Source organism: Electrophorus electricus, chromosome 25 (assembly GCF_013358815.1).
Source record: "Electrophorus electricus isolate fEleEle1 chromosome 25, fEleEle1.pri, whole genome shotgun sequence".
Lineage (NCBI taxonomy): Eukaryota > Metazoa > Chordata > Actinopteri > Gymnotiformes > Gymnotidae > Electrophorus > Electrophorus electricus.
In genome coordinates, this window is record NC_049559.1 from 11,882,940 (window position 1) to 11,899,630 (window position 16,691).

A 16,691-nucleotide genomic window follows, 5' to 3' on the forward strand; every position below is an offset into this window, starting at 1 on the left:
AAGCACTCGTTAAGTAACATTTGTTTTTAAAGGCTATTTGTTTATTTTTAATGGCTACTTATAATCTGGTTATTAATTAATAGGAAGTAAACGTTAGCTATGCCATAACCCAAGCTGGCTAGCTAGTAGCTGAAGTCTGCCATTACTGGCAAGCCTATCTGGTAGCTGCTTAGCATAGTTAACGCCTAGCTGTACCTTATGGGACTCAGAGGATGGATCACCCACTGTCCTGTTTGTTTTTGACGATCACATTCTTTTTTAACAGCGCCTTCACTTCCAAATATCCTCAGAGAGTTTATTTAGTCGTGGAAGATGCAGACTTTTAAAGTCGCACCAACATGCCTTCTCACAGGCCTTCTCTTCTTGGGCAGTTTCAGCATCTTTATCAGCACAATTCGCTTTGTCTTTTCGATGTGGACGTTTCAATATTTGTTCCCCGTCGGACTGAACGGGTGTCACTAAATCGGGTGTTACAGAATTCTTCATCATTGTGGACTGTTGGCTGGCCTAGCTAGCTAGGTTAGCTAAATACATACCATCTTGTATGAAAAGTCCAAACGTTCAAAAAATACTTTAATTCGTTAATTTTCAAAACGTCATCGGAACTAGCATAATGGTCGCGTGTCAGATGAGGTGGGGGAGGGGCTGGTAAATGGCGCCATCCTTCAGAGGCACCTGGAGATAGTCTGTGGTCCGCGGTGTCCATAGTTCTGTTTTAGGTGAGGAATATAGCGAACGTACGTCAATAGTTCTTACATCAGTAGGTATGGTTTCAAAAATGTGTATTTTCAGGGAAAATACTCTTAATATTGAGTCTCCTGGTTGTAATATCTGGGACTACAGTCATTCATTTCATACACTTTCACCGAGCTCAGCGTAATCACTTCACTTCTTTAGACCTGCACACTGAAGCTCTCAACCACGTGTTTGGCCATTAGTGCAGCTACTGTGGGCTGAACTTAGAGGAGGTCTGTAGCCTTTGCCTCTTTGCCCTTTGACCAGTTATGTGGTCATTTTTAAACCACTTCGCCCTTACTTGTCCAAATAGTACTACATATCACATACTGTGATAGATCAAGAAAGGCATAATCGCAAAGGACGTTATCGTAGACAAAGGAATTTGTTTAGTTTTCTGCCTCGATCATTAATAAAAACAAACAAACACGGTCATTATCTACTCATTTTTTCTATCGTTAAAAATATTGCGTAACAACTGAAAAATTAAAAACAGAAACTGCAGTTAGATTTGATAGTTACTGTTTTTCTTCCCTTCATTTGCTGCAGGTGGTCACTACTGTACGACTTGCCAAATTACACATAACGACATATGTGTCACTTCAGGTTCTGCTCACCGTCAAAGTGACTAAAATATACCCCAGATGTCCATATTACCAGATACATGATTCTCCCATTCCTCAAAGTAACAAACAAGAAAATACAATGTGTAATGTATTAATATCCCTTCAAGAAAATATTTAGGTATTAAAATTGGCATATTCAAAATACCAGGAGCAGTACTCAAATTGTAGAAACTTCCAAGCTACTGGATAAATTGTCTAGCTGAGTTAGCTAGCCTACTAAAGTGATGATCAACATACTGTAAAAAAAAAAAATAAAAATAATAATGAAATTTTCATCAAAGCAGAAGTAACATTGCACAATAGAGTTACAGATATTTCTATAATTTAAATGAAACTTGTAGTTTGAAACTGTCAAAGTGGATCTGCGATGATGAGCTACTGGTAGTTGTGCAAGGCTTAATGTTTGTGTTCCTGGTTCTGAGGGCTGAGACATATTCAGAGGGGAGGTCAAAAGGTTTTGTTGGGAATGTGAGATTGATGGTTTGTTTTGAAACGGTACACGTCATGAGCACTGTTGTGTTGCTCCCAAAGGGCAGAAGGTGTCACAAGTTCACCCAGAGCTCCCGGACAGGAAGGAAGACACATACCTGGAAGAGCTCAGGTGAGATCACCTTTGTGAGGTTCAGACTGACGGCCTGTTGTGCATACGGTTATGTGTGTGTGTTGCTTCTTGTACCTTGCCTAACCAAGGCTGTACTAACCCTGCCATGCAGGTTATATAAGGGAAATGAAGACAACACACCAGAGTTTCCTTCACATTTCCAAGTTGCCGAATACTCCTTTTTTCTCAAGGTAAGTTTATTACATGAAACAGTGTTTTCCTTAAACATACAAAACGATCAGTATACTCGCTATAAGCATGAATATATAATCAGCATACCAACACACGCTCCCATGTGTCTGTTGTCATGGTTTGCATGTGTGTATCTAGCACTGTATGTTTTATCGCAGGCCGTAGTCGAGACCTGGGCAGTGGTGGAGCTCCAGAGTGCCAGAGGAGAGGGAGAACAGCAGTACCGCGTCACGAGCGCCATCATACGTGAGGTGAAGTCATGTGCACCCAAAGGCTCCTTTAAACAGTAGTAACCAGTGAGAATTACTGAACCGACGATGAATGAACGGTGGGCGGGTCCTGACGCCGATGCCCCACCCCCTCTCGCTCCTGCTATAGGTGTCCGTGGTACAGGACCAGCAGGTGCACTGCTGTAGCTCCGAGGACGCTCTGGAGGCGTACGTGCAGTTCAACACAGAGCTGCAGTCCCAGGGCTTCACGCAGACGGAGTCGCTCCCCTCCGAGGCCGAGGCGCTGGCCTCACACACTCTGCAGCGGGTTGGGCAGACGCAGTGCACACACTCTACCTTACTGCTTCATTTAGCACACACCAGTGGGTTTTGTCATTTTCTGGCAAATGCTGGGAAGATGTATGTGGAGACGGCTTTGGTAAACAGGACTCTTGAAGGCTTAGTAACTGTTTTGAGGACCATGGTTATGTTTTTAGGATATTATTTATTTATAAATTGGTCTCACGGTGCTTACACAGCTGTAGACTAAACCGTCCTGCTTGAGGCTAGATTGCAATTTCATCTACTTTCAAGATGAGCTATATCAACTAAGTGGGTTGATGTCACCCGGCTTACAGTCGTCTAATTTGGGTCCTAAACATGATCATTGTGCAGACAGGGTAGAGTGTAGTATATGACCCTGATTAATTCCCTTTGCCAGTGCATGTTGTGTTCTCTGGACAATAAGATTCAGCGTTATTCAGACCAAATCCAGGCCAAGCGCAAGTATGATCATAGCCAGTTCCACACACCTACTGTGGTGTAATGTTTGTGTGTGATTGACAGCTGCTGCTGGAGGAGCGGCTGAGCTGCTGCGACGTCTCACAGGACGTGGGCGTCTTCTTGGAGCTCATCTGGACGGAGGCCCTCGGGTCACTCGCCAGCCTCCTCACTGTCCCTGTTACAAGCCTCAGCCTCAATGACGTAAGGGGGTGATGACATAAGAGTATGATGCAGTAGACCTTATACAGACAGGAAATTAATGTTGGGTATGTAAGTGTGTGATGTAAAAGTGTGATATGTAGGTGGGTGGCTGGCTGGGTCTGCATGCATAACCTGTGTGTGTGTGTGTGTGTGTCTATCCACAACCAGTCTATGCTGTGTGTGTGTCTGCATGTATACATTTACAAACAGCACTTCCAGGACATGGGCAGGAGCTGATGAAAGGGGTGTTTAAGTTTGAGAAGTTTCATAGGTGAGGCGAAAATATATTTTTAAGGTTAGATTTGAATATAGACAGAGTTGCGGAGTGTTGGACCAGAGTGGGAAGAGAGTTCCAGAGTGGAGGAGCACATCTAGAAAAAGCACGATCATCATCGGCGTGTAGGCTGGATAAACAGTACGCAGCCCACCTAAGGAAGATCTGAGAGTGTGAGTGGATTTGTGAGGAAGGAGAAGATCAGACAGGTGTGAAGGAATGAGGTTATTTAGGGCTTTGTAAGTGAGTAGCAGGATTTTAAGCTGAATATGGTATTTTACAGGGAAACCTTGGAGGTGTTGGTGACAGAGAGTGTGGGTATGGGAACGTATGGGGTATGTGTGTGTGGCTGTGTGTGTGGCTGTGTGTGGGAGAGTGGCTGTGTGTGTGGCTGTGTGGGAGCGTGTGTGTGGGAGAGTGGCTGTGTGTGTGGCTGAGAGTGTGTGTGGGTGCGTATGGGGTATGTGTGTGTGGCTGTGTGTGTGGCTGAGAGTGTGTGTGGGTGCGTATGGGGTATGTGTGTGTGGCTGTGTGTGGGAGAGTGGCTGTGTGGGAGCGTGTGTGTGGGAGAGTGGCTGTGTGTGTGGCTGAGAGTGTGTGTGGGTGCGTATGGGGTATGTGTGTGTGGCTGTGTGTGGGAGAGTGGCTGTGTGTGTGGCTGTGTGGGAGCGTGTGTGTGGGAGAGTGGCTGTGTGGGAGCGTGTGTGTGGGAGAGTGGCTGTGTGTGTGGCTGAGAGTGTGTGTGGGTGCGTATGGGGTATGTGTGTGTGGCTGTGTGTGTGGCTGAGAGTGTGTGTGGGTGCGTATGGGGTATGTGTGTGTGGCTGTGTGTGGGAGAGTGGCTGTGTGTGTGGCTGTGTGGGAGCGTGTGTGTGGGAGAGTGGCTGTGTGGGAGCGTGTGTGTGGGAGAGTGGCTGTGTGTGTGGCTGTGTGTGGCTGAGAGTGTGTGTGGGAGCGTATGGGGTATGTGTGTGTGTGTGTGTGTGTACAGGTGAGCAGGGTGGAGGGGTTGTATGTGTGTGTATAACTAGTCGTGTGTGTGTGTGTGTGTGTGTGTGTGTGTGTACAGGTGAGCAGGGTGGAGGGGTTGTATTTGTGTGTATAACTAGTCGTGTGTGTGTGTGTGTGTGTGCGTGTGTGTGTGTGTACAGGTGAGTAGGGTGGAGGGGTTGTATTTGTGTGTATAACTAGTCGTGTGTGTGTGTGTGTGTATACAGGTGAGTAGGGTGGAGGGGTTGTATGTGTGTGTATAACTAGTCGTGTGTGTGTGTGTGTGTGTGTGTGTGTGTGTGTGTGTGTGTGTGTGCACAGGTGAGTAGGGTGGAGGGGTTGCTGCTACAGGTGCAGAAGTGTGAGAGTGAAGATGAGGTCCAGCTCCTCCTGCAGGAAGTCAGTACCCTGTTACCGCTCAGAGAGACGGAGGCTGAGGCCAGGGCGAAGCTTGTGTCTCAGAGACTGGACCTCTGTCAGGTAACACACACACACACACAGCATAAGCTCAGAAATAAAACGTTTATTGTACAGATATAGGTCATACAGGTGGAATCAGAGGTGGTTCATCCGCACTGCTGATAAAGGATGGATATTCAGCAAATGTATTTTGCTTAGTAACTCGAATCACATTATTCACATTTAATCTTTCATACACACAGTTCACATGGTCACTCTGTGTGTGTTTCATATTTACTGCTTTTGCTTTTGTGATTTGCGGAATGGGCTCAAATTTCATTATAGTATAAAATGTAAGTTTCAAACATGTATTGTTTAAAAATAATATATACATAAATATACACCCTCAGCTTATCCGAGATATTCTGAACGTGAGCGAAGCCACTTTGGGGAACCCCTCTCCCTCTTCTCTGGGGAAGTATTGCACCCTGAGGTGCAACATTGAACCCGTCGCCTCTGAAAGCCCAGAATATCAGTCTGTCTGCAAGATTTTACAAGAGAGGTGTGTACAGTATGTGTTTCGTCTGGGCAAGGAGAACAATGTTTGGTTGTTCTATGTTTATATATTCTTTTACATTGTGTGTGTGTGTGTGTGTGTGTGTGTGTGTGTGTGTGTGTGTGTGTATGTATCTCTTACTGGTTCCACAGGCCAGTCCAGATCCAGCAAGTACTTCGTGTGTGTAGATCATCAGAACTTCATATGTTTAGGGAGCAGCTATGTAACATTAAACCCCTCCTCCATTCTACTTTTCCTAGCAACTTTGTGGGAATCTTGTCACGGTAAGAATCTCTCTCTTCTCTCTCTCTCTCTCTCTCTCTCTCTCTCTCTCTCTCTCTCTCTCTCTCACACACACACACACACACACACACACACACACACACACACACAGTACTTTATTTTGATGATTTGGTTGTTGTGTCCAGAGGTCTGCTGCTGCCGAGGGTTGGAGTTGAACAGCATGGCATTAAAAGAACTGACGTAGGAAATCTGGGAAGTGGCATCTACTTCAGTGACTCTCTGAAGTTAGTGACATAAAAACCCATCTGTACGTAAAAAATTACACTCTGAACACTGTCGTGAGCCTCAGTCATTTTCGATTCGTGTGTGTATATGTTTGTGTGCTCCAGCACCTCTGTGAAGTATTCCAGGCCCAGCGTGACGGACGGCTCACGCCTGTTGCTGGTGTGTGATGTGGCTCTGGGCCAGTGTAAGGACGTGTACAAGAAGGACCCATCTCTGATCTGCGCTCCCGACGGCCACAGCAGTGTGCATGGCGTCCGCCGCACACAGAGCACACGCTCAAGAGTTTGAGGTGCTACGTGTATGCCAAAGCATTTGTCTAGGATGAATATCTCCTTAGAATAGAAGCTGACACCTTGTGCCGTGTGTGTTTCTTGCAGGATGATGAATATGTGGTGTACAACACCGATCAGGTCAGGCTGAAATATGTAGTTCAGTACTTTCTGAAGGAAGACCAGCTGAAACCTTTTGAACCTCACATTGATACCTCTGTGGAGTGTTTACCTTCTGTCATGACCTCTGACCTTTGTGAGTGGTCACCCTTACATCATCTATTCACTGTTTTACACCATTACTGTCACTGATTCTGTCAACTTTATACAATAAGCTTTATTTCAGTCATGGGTTTGTCCCATATTCAATGGTGCTCTGATATAGGACTTGTTGTGTGTGTGTGTGTGTGTGTGTGTGTGTGTGTGTGTGTGTGTGTGTGTGTGTGTGTGTGTGTGTGTGTGTGTGTGTGTGGGTGTTTGACTGTCCAGTGTCCAGTGATGACGCAGAGGGGTTGGAGGTCACAAAGAACCCTCTGGAGGATGTCACTCCTGGTTTGTTAGACAGCAGTGGGTCCACACTCCCCCTAGAGGCTGTCCATGTGAGGTGCAAGCTGATGGACCTTCTCTGTCAGGTCCGTTATTACACTGGGAACCTGTCCTGTCCACTGGAATAAAGCTCGGTCACACTAAAAGGGTTTTACCCCAGTTATAGCCACAGTCCACAGTTGGCCTGTTCTACAGCCTGCAGACTGTGGGGGCAGTCAGTCTACGAGGCAAATCAGTTAGTGGTCAGCACAGAAAAGGAACACGTGAACAAGCGGTAGAGGTGCTCGTGTGTTTCCACCCACTTCTAGCTTCAGTGGATGTGTATCAATTATTCGATTGTAGGAGGAGACTAAACTGCAAACTGTATTGCAGTCAATACAGAGTTAGTCATCAAAAACTGAGAGTATAGAAAATCTATTACATAAAATATGTACCTAAATATATTCAGGCAGGCAATTTGTTTAAAGTATTCAATGTTTATCTAGCAGAGTTTATTCTAGCATTATCAGCATTAGCCACCAAGCTCTAGTTCCCCCTCACACTTCATGTACTTCGCACTTTTTTGCTTTAATGTGAATGGCATAATCGGCAGCAAATGTTTGTACGTCTATATTTGTTTTGTTGTTAACTGTCCTAGTAATAGGAGAGCATGTGTTTTAGTGTCAGTGTGTGGTGTAGCTCGGTTCAACAACAAGGCAGGGGTGTCTTAGACAGAGCCCTGTCCTAGAGATCTGCCTCCCTGCAGAGTTCAGTTCGAACCCCTGTCGCACATCCCTGACCCTGTTAATCAAGAGCCAGGTGTGCTAGATTAGGGCTGGGAGTAACCTCCACAGGTTGGTGGATCTGCAAGACCGGACTAGGACGCCCCATCTTACAGCATATATAATAATAATCATATTAAATATAATAATCGTTTTATGTCGGTATTCAAGTGCGTAACTTGTGTTTTTCTTTCTGTGACCAGGTTATCATTTTCCAGGTATACACGAACAAGAGTGACATTCTTATTGAGGCTAAGTACGTGTTCCCTTTAGAAGAGACGGCAGCCGTGTGCGGCTTTGAAGCCTTCATTAACGGGAAGCATGTGGTCGGAAAGGTGCATCTCGCTAGTCTCCCAGTCCTTCCACTGGAGCAGTCCTAAAGCATCCTGTTTCTCACTGCTCTCTCTCTCTCTCTCTCTCGCTCTCTCTCTCTCTCTCTCTCTCTCTCTCTCTCTCTCTCTCTCTCTCAGGTGAAGGAGAAGGAACAGGCCCGTAAGGAGTATAAGCAGGCTATAGAGAAAGGTCACGGAGCCTATCTGATGGACCAGGAAGCACCTGTGTGTTATTCTACTGCTTCCATTCACAGCTCAGATGTTGTGTTCAATCTTAAAATTCCAAGTCAGTCATTCCACTCTTTTGACGTAACTGTGTGTGCATGTGTGTGTGTGTGTGTGTGTGCACATCAGGACGTGTTTACCATCAGTGTTGGGAACTTGCCCGCTGGGGCCACAGTGCTGATCAAAGTGACCTACATCACGGAGCTGGCCATGCGGTCAGGCACTGTCGTCTTTTCCCTGCCTGCCAGCGTGGCTCCTTGGCAACGCTGCAGTAAACACACCAGCCTCCGTTTACTACTCAAAGGTTCATGTCTGGTAGAGGAATTGGTCCTGATGTTGGGTTTGTTTGTGCTGCAGACGTTTGTGGAGAAGGTTGGTGTGAAGGAGCTTAGAGCAGAGGGGTGAGAATGCAATGACATTCATACAACTGTCATTTATAACAGTATATCTGAGAGAGAGTAAATCTCTCTCGCTCTCTCTCTCTCTCTCTCTCTCTCGCTCTCTCTCTCTCTAGGGTGTTCTCTTTGCACATGTCCATTGAGATGCCCTACGAGATCACTGGTCTGGAGTGTTCTCATCGTATCAGAACCAAGGTCTGCTTTCTACTCGTGTGCTTAGCGAGCATGATCCTGTAATGCTGGTTACAGTTCAAACTTGTGGCACTGTGTTTGTACGTAGTGTCGGTATCTGTGTGTTGAGACTGAGTTTGTCCTGCCCGTTTCCGTAGAGGACAGACTGTAAGGCCATGGTCGTGACCCTGCCTGACCAGAGCCTCAGCACTGATGGCTTCCAGCTCAGCTTCTCCCTGTCTCAGATGCACATGCCCAGGATGTGGGTGGAGAAACATCCTGAGAAGGACAGTGAGGTGCAAATGACAACTACGTCCGTTCACCAGTCTCACAAATATGTGCATGTCTGTGTTTTTGGTTTGTTTTTTTGGTTTGTTAGGTAGGATAATACATTTTGTGTTTTATTGTAGTCAGGCTTTTCCATCTGTGGTGCTCTGTACGCCGACACTCTCTCTGCGGCTGCTTGCAGGCCTGCATGCTGGTCTTCTACCCGGACTTTGAGTGCGGCGACGCGCGGTGGTCCGGAGTGAGCGACGTGGTCATTGTGCTGGACACGTCAGAGTCCATGCGCGGGGAGCCGCTGGTGAACGCACGCCGCCTCGCTCTGAAGGCTCTGTGCTCGCTGGACCGCTCCCTGAGGGTCAACGTCGTCTGCTTCGGCATTGGTGAGCGCCATTGTCTCCGTATAAGGACGCACACGGAGGAGTTGTTGCACTTTTGTGGGGTTTTGATTGGTTGTTTGGCTCAAGCGTTTAGCGCTTGAGTGTATTAGCATCTATTCCTACATGGAAAACACAGTATGAGCAGCATTTGGTTTAGTTCTGATAGTTTTTCTGTTTTGTGGATAAAATTTATTTATAGTGTCTGTCCCCATTTGTGTCATTTAATAGATTACAAAGAGGCCTTCCCTTCACCAAGAGTACTAGAGGAAGTCTTTGAACAAGCCAAAACGTTCATTATGGTGAGTATCTATATATCACAATGGTGTAATAAATCTCGTAATAAATAATTGGCTCTACAGTGACGTTCAGTAAGGAAAACATCGGTTGCCTTATGTTGATAATTGACCAATATGAATTGTCTTAAGTAATTAAACAAACTCTTGAGTGTTAGAAAATAATGTCCTGTATGATTTCAGTTTGGATACGTCTAGGGTATCATCACTAGAGTTGGTCTATAACTGAGCTGTGCAACGTAAAACCATATAACCCTATCAGCCATTTCCCCTTTTTGTGTAATCAGTTATTTTAATTTTTGATTTTGTACAACTTTTACATTAAAATTACATTAAAATGTTAAATATGCTTTATTTAGACTTGCCTTACTTCATTCATGTGGGCATTTAAAAATAAAACGTATATATTTTTTTATATTTAGTAGGATGCAGAAGAACAGTAAATGGACACGTGTGGTGTTTAGCTGTAAGGCTCAGTTTGTGATTATGGGATTTTAGAATTGTGGTACATTTAAACCCGCAGTATAGGTATTACTGTTGTACAATACGGTGTAGGTATTGCTGTGGAACGCTACAGTGTAGGTACTGCTGTTGTACACTACAGTATAGGTACTACTGTTGTACAATACGGTGTAGGTATTGCTGTGAAACGCTACAGTGTAGGTCCTTTGTTGTACACTACAGTATAGGTCTACTGTTGGTGCTGTTGCAGTTCCATTCATGGTTCTGCAATTTTGTCCCATTCATTAATTCCCCTGTTGTTGCATATAGTCCTCCCCTGCCGTTGGTGGCAGCACTGAGCTGTGGAGGCCTCTGCGCAGCCTGAACCTTCTGCCGCCGTCACGAGGCCTGAGGAACGTCTTGCTGCTCTCGGACGGCCATATGCAGAACCAGCCTCAGACCCTGCAGCTGGTGCGGGGTAACGCCTGCCACACGCGCCTCTTCACCTGCGGCCTCAGGTGGGCACGGAGCAAGACTGCAGCATAATGCATATGGGGGGGGGGACCAAAAAAAAAAAAGATTGGGATTTTGACAGTTGCAGATTTTTTTCTGCTTTGCGGCTTTCTGATGAAGTGTGTGTGTGTGTGTGTGTGTGTGTGCGTGCGTGCGTGCGTGCGTGCATGTGTGTGTGTTGGTGAGGGACACGGCTGCTTGAATGGTGTGTGTGTGTGTGTGTGTATGTGTGTGTGAGTGTGTGTGTACGTGTATGTGTGTCTGTACGTGTGTGTGTGTCTGTACGTGTGTGTGTGTCTGTACGTGTGTGTGTGTCTGTACGTGTGTGTGCGTGTGTGTGTGTGTTTGAGTGTGCGCGTGTGCGTGTGTGTGTGTGTGTGTGTGTGTGTGTGTGTGTGTGTGTGTGTGTGTGTGTGTGTGTGAATCACTGCTGATTGGCTGTTCTAGGTGAAATCTCAGGTGAGGTGCATGGCATCTCCAGGCTGCATGTCCGTGTCGGTGAAGTGGCAGCGGTTCAACCCCACAGAACCCCCTCCTGTTCAAGCACCCTCACAGCTGAGTGCCCTCTTCAGCAACTGTCACACTCTGGTTTATGGTTTCATGCCTCACTGTTCTCAGGTACTCCAGCCTCTCTCCCAGACAGAGGGCAGCTTCCTGTCGCTTTAACGCAGGCAGTCGGATCATTGTGAAAATTCAGTCATTTCTTCTTGGCTTTTGTAATCTCCAAGTTCTTCTTTACTTAGGCTACTCTGTTTGGTGATCTCAGTGGACAGGAAATTCAAACAATGGTTTCTACTACAGAATTACAGAAGACTAAGGGAACAGTAAGAACTGGACGTGGGAACATTAAATCATCGTAAAAATCTTAACCTCTGAAGAGTCACAGTTTTGAAATAATTTGTGTGTGTGTGTGTTGTAGTTCCTTCACAAGCTTACAGCGAGAGCAATTATCAGAGACTATGAGGATGGCAGTCTTGGCATTAGCGAGGCAGAACATGAGGTTTGCACCATAAGCTTGACATTCATGAAGTAGTTTTAGGGTCTTGTCACGTATGCCTGTTTGATTTGCATTTTGTAACTGATCTGGGAATACAAACAAATCCTGGAACCCTATCCTTGCTCACGCTGTCAGACGCCATAGTGTCTGAGAGACATGCGTGCATTCCTCTAGTGACTTTGTGTCTGCGTCCACAGACGCTCCATGGAGTCCAGTTTCAGACGAGGAAAGTATCCTTACAGTAATGCTGCTCAATGCTTGTACATTAGCAACAAATTTTTTAAAAAGTCCGTGCCGTAACCCTGACCGAGCAGTGGAGCTGAGGACACTTTCCTGTGGTGTGTGTGTGGTTTCGGAGCTGAGCGCTATCCTGATATGGATGTCTGCTGTTCTTGGTAGGGAAGGAAAGCAGAGCTGAAGTCCTACATCATCGAGCTCAGCAAAGAGTTCTCCATCCTGTCTCAGTTTACCAGCTTTGTTGCCATTGAAGAAAGGGTATGACAGCCATTTAACAGGAGAACGGTCACTCTCTGGTCCACATTCCATTAGACCCGGTTTTTGTGACTTCCTCTGTATCTTTGGGAAAGGCAGAGTGCGTGATTGGCTAAGGAATGTCCCTTCTGCAGGATCCGGAGCAGCCGGAATCTGGATTCACTTCCGTACCTGACCTGATTTCAGAAGGGGATGGGAATGTGGATATCCTGCCCTACATGGGCTGGCTTGAGGAGGAAGAGGAGGGTTCTTCACTCAGTGACCCGTACCTCATGGAGGTACTGACAGTTCAAAAGGACGATTTGAAATCCACCAATGGACATGAGCCTGTATTTCACTCTTTCTTTTGAGATTTTGATGTGTGACTGGGCCGTGTGTGTGTGTGTGTGTGTGTGTGTGTGTGTGTGTGTGTGTGAGAGAGAGAGAGAGAGAGAGCTTACTGTACATTTACTCAAAATGGATTTCTTTGTGTGTGTTCTTCCAGCTTGGTGCTGTAGAATGCGACGCAGAGTACAAGAAATGTTTACAAACCAACGGGTCCTCCAGTCTGACATCAGACCTCCCCTGTTCTCCCCCTGGCTCTGAGATGGTCTGTACTGCAGACATGTCTGTCCACATTCTCCACGATGATGAAGAAAGTTCCCAAGATTATGCTCCGCCCCCCAGTGAGGTTTCCGAGCTGCTGGCCCCACCACGAGACACACGTCCTTATATCTGCACAAGCTTTGTTCCAAGTTTGCAGCCAAGTCTTCGTGCTGCTACGTCTCCTCGTGATATTGATGCCCATCTCCTGTCAGATGTCCCTGTGTCTTCTCCTGTCCCTCCTGTACTCGGTGGTATCTCTTCCAGAATTCATGCCATGTCCTCTAGCTTTTTTGGTCAGAGGAGCAAGGGCAATTATCTCGGTGCTGAGCCCACTGTCTCCAGTGTTGCTTCTCTTCGGCCCTTGTCGCTTAGTGGTGCACCTCCTTCTTCTTTTGGTGGTAGAGGCCTTTTTGGCAGTAGTCGACGTTCCCTGATTTGTCTGGACAGAGAACCCTCTGAACCTCTGAATCTTTGTGCAGGTGGTGGTTTTAGTTTTCGGGCCCCTCCTCCTATTGACTCCCAGGCCACGTCTCCTCCCATAACTTCTCATCCCATAACCTCTCCTCCCATATCTTCTCCTCTTATCGCTTCTGCTTATGCCATTGGCTTTGCTCCCCATATCCCTCCCCCTCCTTCTCACAATGCCGCTCCTCCTGTCCCCCGGGCCACTCCTCCTGTCCCACAGGCCACTCCTCCTGTCCCACAGGCCCCTCCTCACATCGCTGCTCCTGAAATCATTGAGTTTGCTCGCCGTATCCCTCCTCGTCGTGCCCTCAACTGCATTTCTCTCTCCATGGCCCCTCCTCCTGTCCCCCAAGCCACTCCTCTGGTCCCACAGGCCCCGCCTCCCATTGGTTTTGGTGATGCCATTGGCTTAGCTCACCATGTCATTCCATATACTCACCAGAGCCATAGCTGTCTTCTCCCCCAGGCCCCTCCTCCTGTCCCACAAGCCCCTCCTCCTCCTCCCATCCCTGCTCCTGCTGTCATTGACCTTCTTCCCCATTCCTCTTCCACTTTGGACACCTCTGATGACTTGGAATTCCAGTTTCTCAAGATGGTTCCTAAGAGGGGATATTTTGAAAAGAGACGTGGCAGTTCTAGACAAGACCTTTTTCGTTTTGCAAGGAAACATGTTCAGAAGAGGAGGCAACCTGACACGATCAACTGGGAGGAGCTGTTTGATCTCCAACATCAGGTACATTTCTCTACATATGTGCACATCACACTGTACATATATTCATACATAGATACATACGTGTTTGCTTCACGCAAATATTCTTACTGCTCTCCACGTGTACAGTTTTTTTTTTTCTTCACTCAAACTCTATGAACTTCTGGTAACTCTATGAACAGAATGGCACCTCATATTTAAGGGTATTTTTGTACATCCGGCCTTTCCATCTTTAATCCAATGAGATTGACATTTACAACTTTCCTCTTCCCTGTCCTAATATTTATGGAGAGCACAGTGGATAAGAGATTTTTTTAATTTGATTTTAAAATGTTTTAATTTTGTTTTTCCTTGGACACAGGATGGCTACTGGGAATGCACCTGGAGGCTGAGCACATTCCTCGGCCTGGATGTAGACTTCTTTGCCAATGTTTTTCTAAAAGAAAAAGGCATCTGCTCTTTGGGTAAAAACACTCATTTCTGTCTAATAACAACAACAACAACAATAATAATAATAATAACAATAATAATAACTAATTTCTGTCTAATAATAATAACAATATTAATAATCATAACTAATTTGTCTAATAATAATAATAATAATAATAACTAATTTCTGTCCAATAATAATAACAATATTAATAATCATAACTAATTTGTCTAATAATAATAACACTAATAATAATAACGAATTTATGTATAATAATAACTAATTTCTGTCTAATAATAATAACAACAATAATAACAAGTAAATTCTGTCTAATAATAATAACAATATTAATAATAACTAATTTCTATCTAATAATAATAACAATAATAATAATAACTAATTTCTGTATAATAATAATAATAATAATAATAATAATAACAGAATTCTTCTGTGTGTAAATACTAGACCAAAGTGGACTTTTGAAGTGGATTTAACATGGCTAATACATAACACAACATACAGTACCGTGCAAAGTCGGTATACGTTTGTTGAAGAAGAAATGTCTTTTTTTTCAACGAGTCTTCAAATTCTGAACCAGCCACCTATACTCACACCTAGTGGCTTGGCTGTATCAGAGCATGTGTAAATCCGTTTAAAATATGGGTCACCTACATGTAGGGGGTAACAAAAGATTTGCTCTGTGGGTTCATTCAATCTGATTCTTCATCTTATGTGAGCTCCACTTTATAGAAAAATGTAAAAATAATAATCACTTTCAGAAATATTGTTTTATACAGTTCCTTTAATTCCAGTAAATACATGTAAACTTTTATTTAATTTGCAGTCAAAATAACCATTAGGTTATTAATTTTTCAGTAATGTGTCAAATGGCCCACTGCATGTCTTGTCTGAGAACCACGCCTAGCTCTTCTAGGTGACCGTGCCGACAGTCTGAAGCAGTCGTGGCCGTTTGCGCTTCACGTTAAGGATACGAACAAATTAAATCTGTGCAACTGGTTCCTGTGGCAGGGGTGAAGGTCCACACTGCCATCCTCAGGCTGGTGGCCACGTTGCTGGTGCTGCAGTTGGTGCGTGTGAAGATGGTGTTGGGGGTGGAGTTGTTCCACTCTCTCATGCACCTTGCCAACGCCCCAAAGTCCAGGTGAGAAGTCCTGTCTGCACCGTATTACAATAACAAAATATTATGCCATGGAGCTCAAGTTCTTGTGAGGGGTCTAATGTCACAGTCAGATGAGTAAGTGGTGTTTATTGCTATAGCACATTTAAAACAACTTATTTTTGCACCAAGTTATTTAGATAAAGGATAATGGAATTCCATCGGCATGTCCCACATCGTCAGTGTGCACATCCATTTTTATACAGTATGTGTGTTATATGACTTGCTTTGGTTATTAAAAAAAAACACACACAAAAACAGTTTGAAATTTATTTTCAGCATAATCTCATTGATATGACAGGAGTATGGTTGTAATGTCCTGCCCTGCATGCATGTGTCCGTACAGGCCAGCGTGCTGGGAGGCAGTGCAGCGAGCCGTGAGCTGGGCTCAGGGGGCAGACAGGCAGTACCCCTGCGTGTGCACACGCCTCAAGCTCGGTTGGGACTGGGAGTCGTGCACACGGCAGCTTCTGGGCCTGGATGCACCTCCTCCACACTCCCCTCTGCTGCCAGTCCTGCAGAGGAGTGCGTGCACAACCCAGGTCCAGAAATAGAGTTTCAGAAAAAAGTTTCAGAAATATTCACTCAACAGAATTTATTGAATTAATTAATTAATGAACTTGTGCAAAAGGAATGTTGCAGGTATCTAAACTATATAGCTTATAGATATGTATCTTAGAAATTCATCACATATTTCTAAACTATATAGTTATAGATATCTTAGAAATTCATCACAGATTTCTAAACTATATAGTTATAGATATCTTAGAAATTCATCACAGATTTCTAAACTATATAGATATAGATAAATATGTTAGAAATTCATTGCAGATTTCTATTTCTAAACTATATAGCTATAAGGTAATATCTTTTTTTTGCTTGAAATTTCTTTTTCTTCTGAACTTGTACCTTAAGTAGTGTTTTTTTCACATGGACAAATCAGTTGTTTAAACAGTTTTTAGTGGATTAAGAAGGAATCGTCACCTTCGCTGTCTGGCTTCTACAGCACCGATGACAGAAGACATGCAGCCCCCAATCCTGTACGCTTGTAGCGTAGAGGAATTTACACGCAGGTTCTGTTTCTTGTTCCCTTGATTATACAATTCCTGTGATTTGACGAATAGTTCAGTA

General features: G+C 44.9%; 1 protein-coding gene across 1 annotated transcript; it reads left to right on the forward strand.

The window, feature by feature from the left end:
* Positions 1-1,861: 1,861 nt before the first annotated feature.
* On the forward strand, positions 1,862-16,221 carry LOC113569261 (protein mono-ADP-ribosyltransferase PARP4-like; the record flags this gene model as incomplete). The annotated part of the gene is made up of 29 exons (XM_035522735.1): positions 1,862-1,962; positions 2,075-2,153; positions 2,313-2,405; positions 2,533-2,691; positions 3,210-3,347; positions 4,933-5,091; positions 5,421-5,572; positions 5,719-5,850; positions 5,995-6,093; positions 6,199-6,376; positions 6,472-6,619; positions 6,853-6,995; positions 7,874-8,005; positions 8,141-8,227; positions 8,357-8,628; positions 8,742-8,820; positions 8,955-9,092; positions 9,266-9,461; positions 9,687-9,757; positions 10,523-10,714; positions 11,153-11,323; positions 11,449-11,529; positions 11,625-11,705; positions 12,102-12,197; positions 12,329-12,472; positions 12,679-13,977; positions 14,315-14,417; positions 15,413-15,545; positions 15,907-16,221. Coding segments are annotated over 29 exons (5,064 nt in total), but the record flags the coding sequence as incomplete, so codon positions are not given.
* Positions 16,222-16,691: the final 470 nt, after the last annotated feature.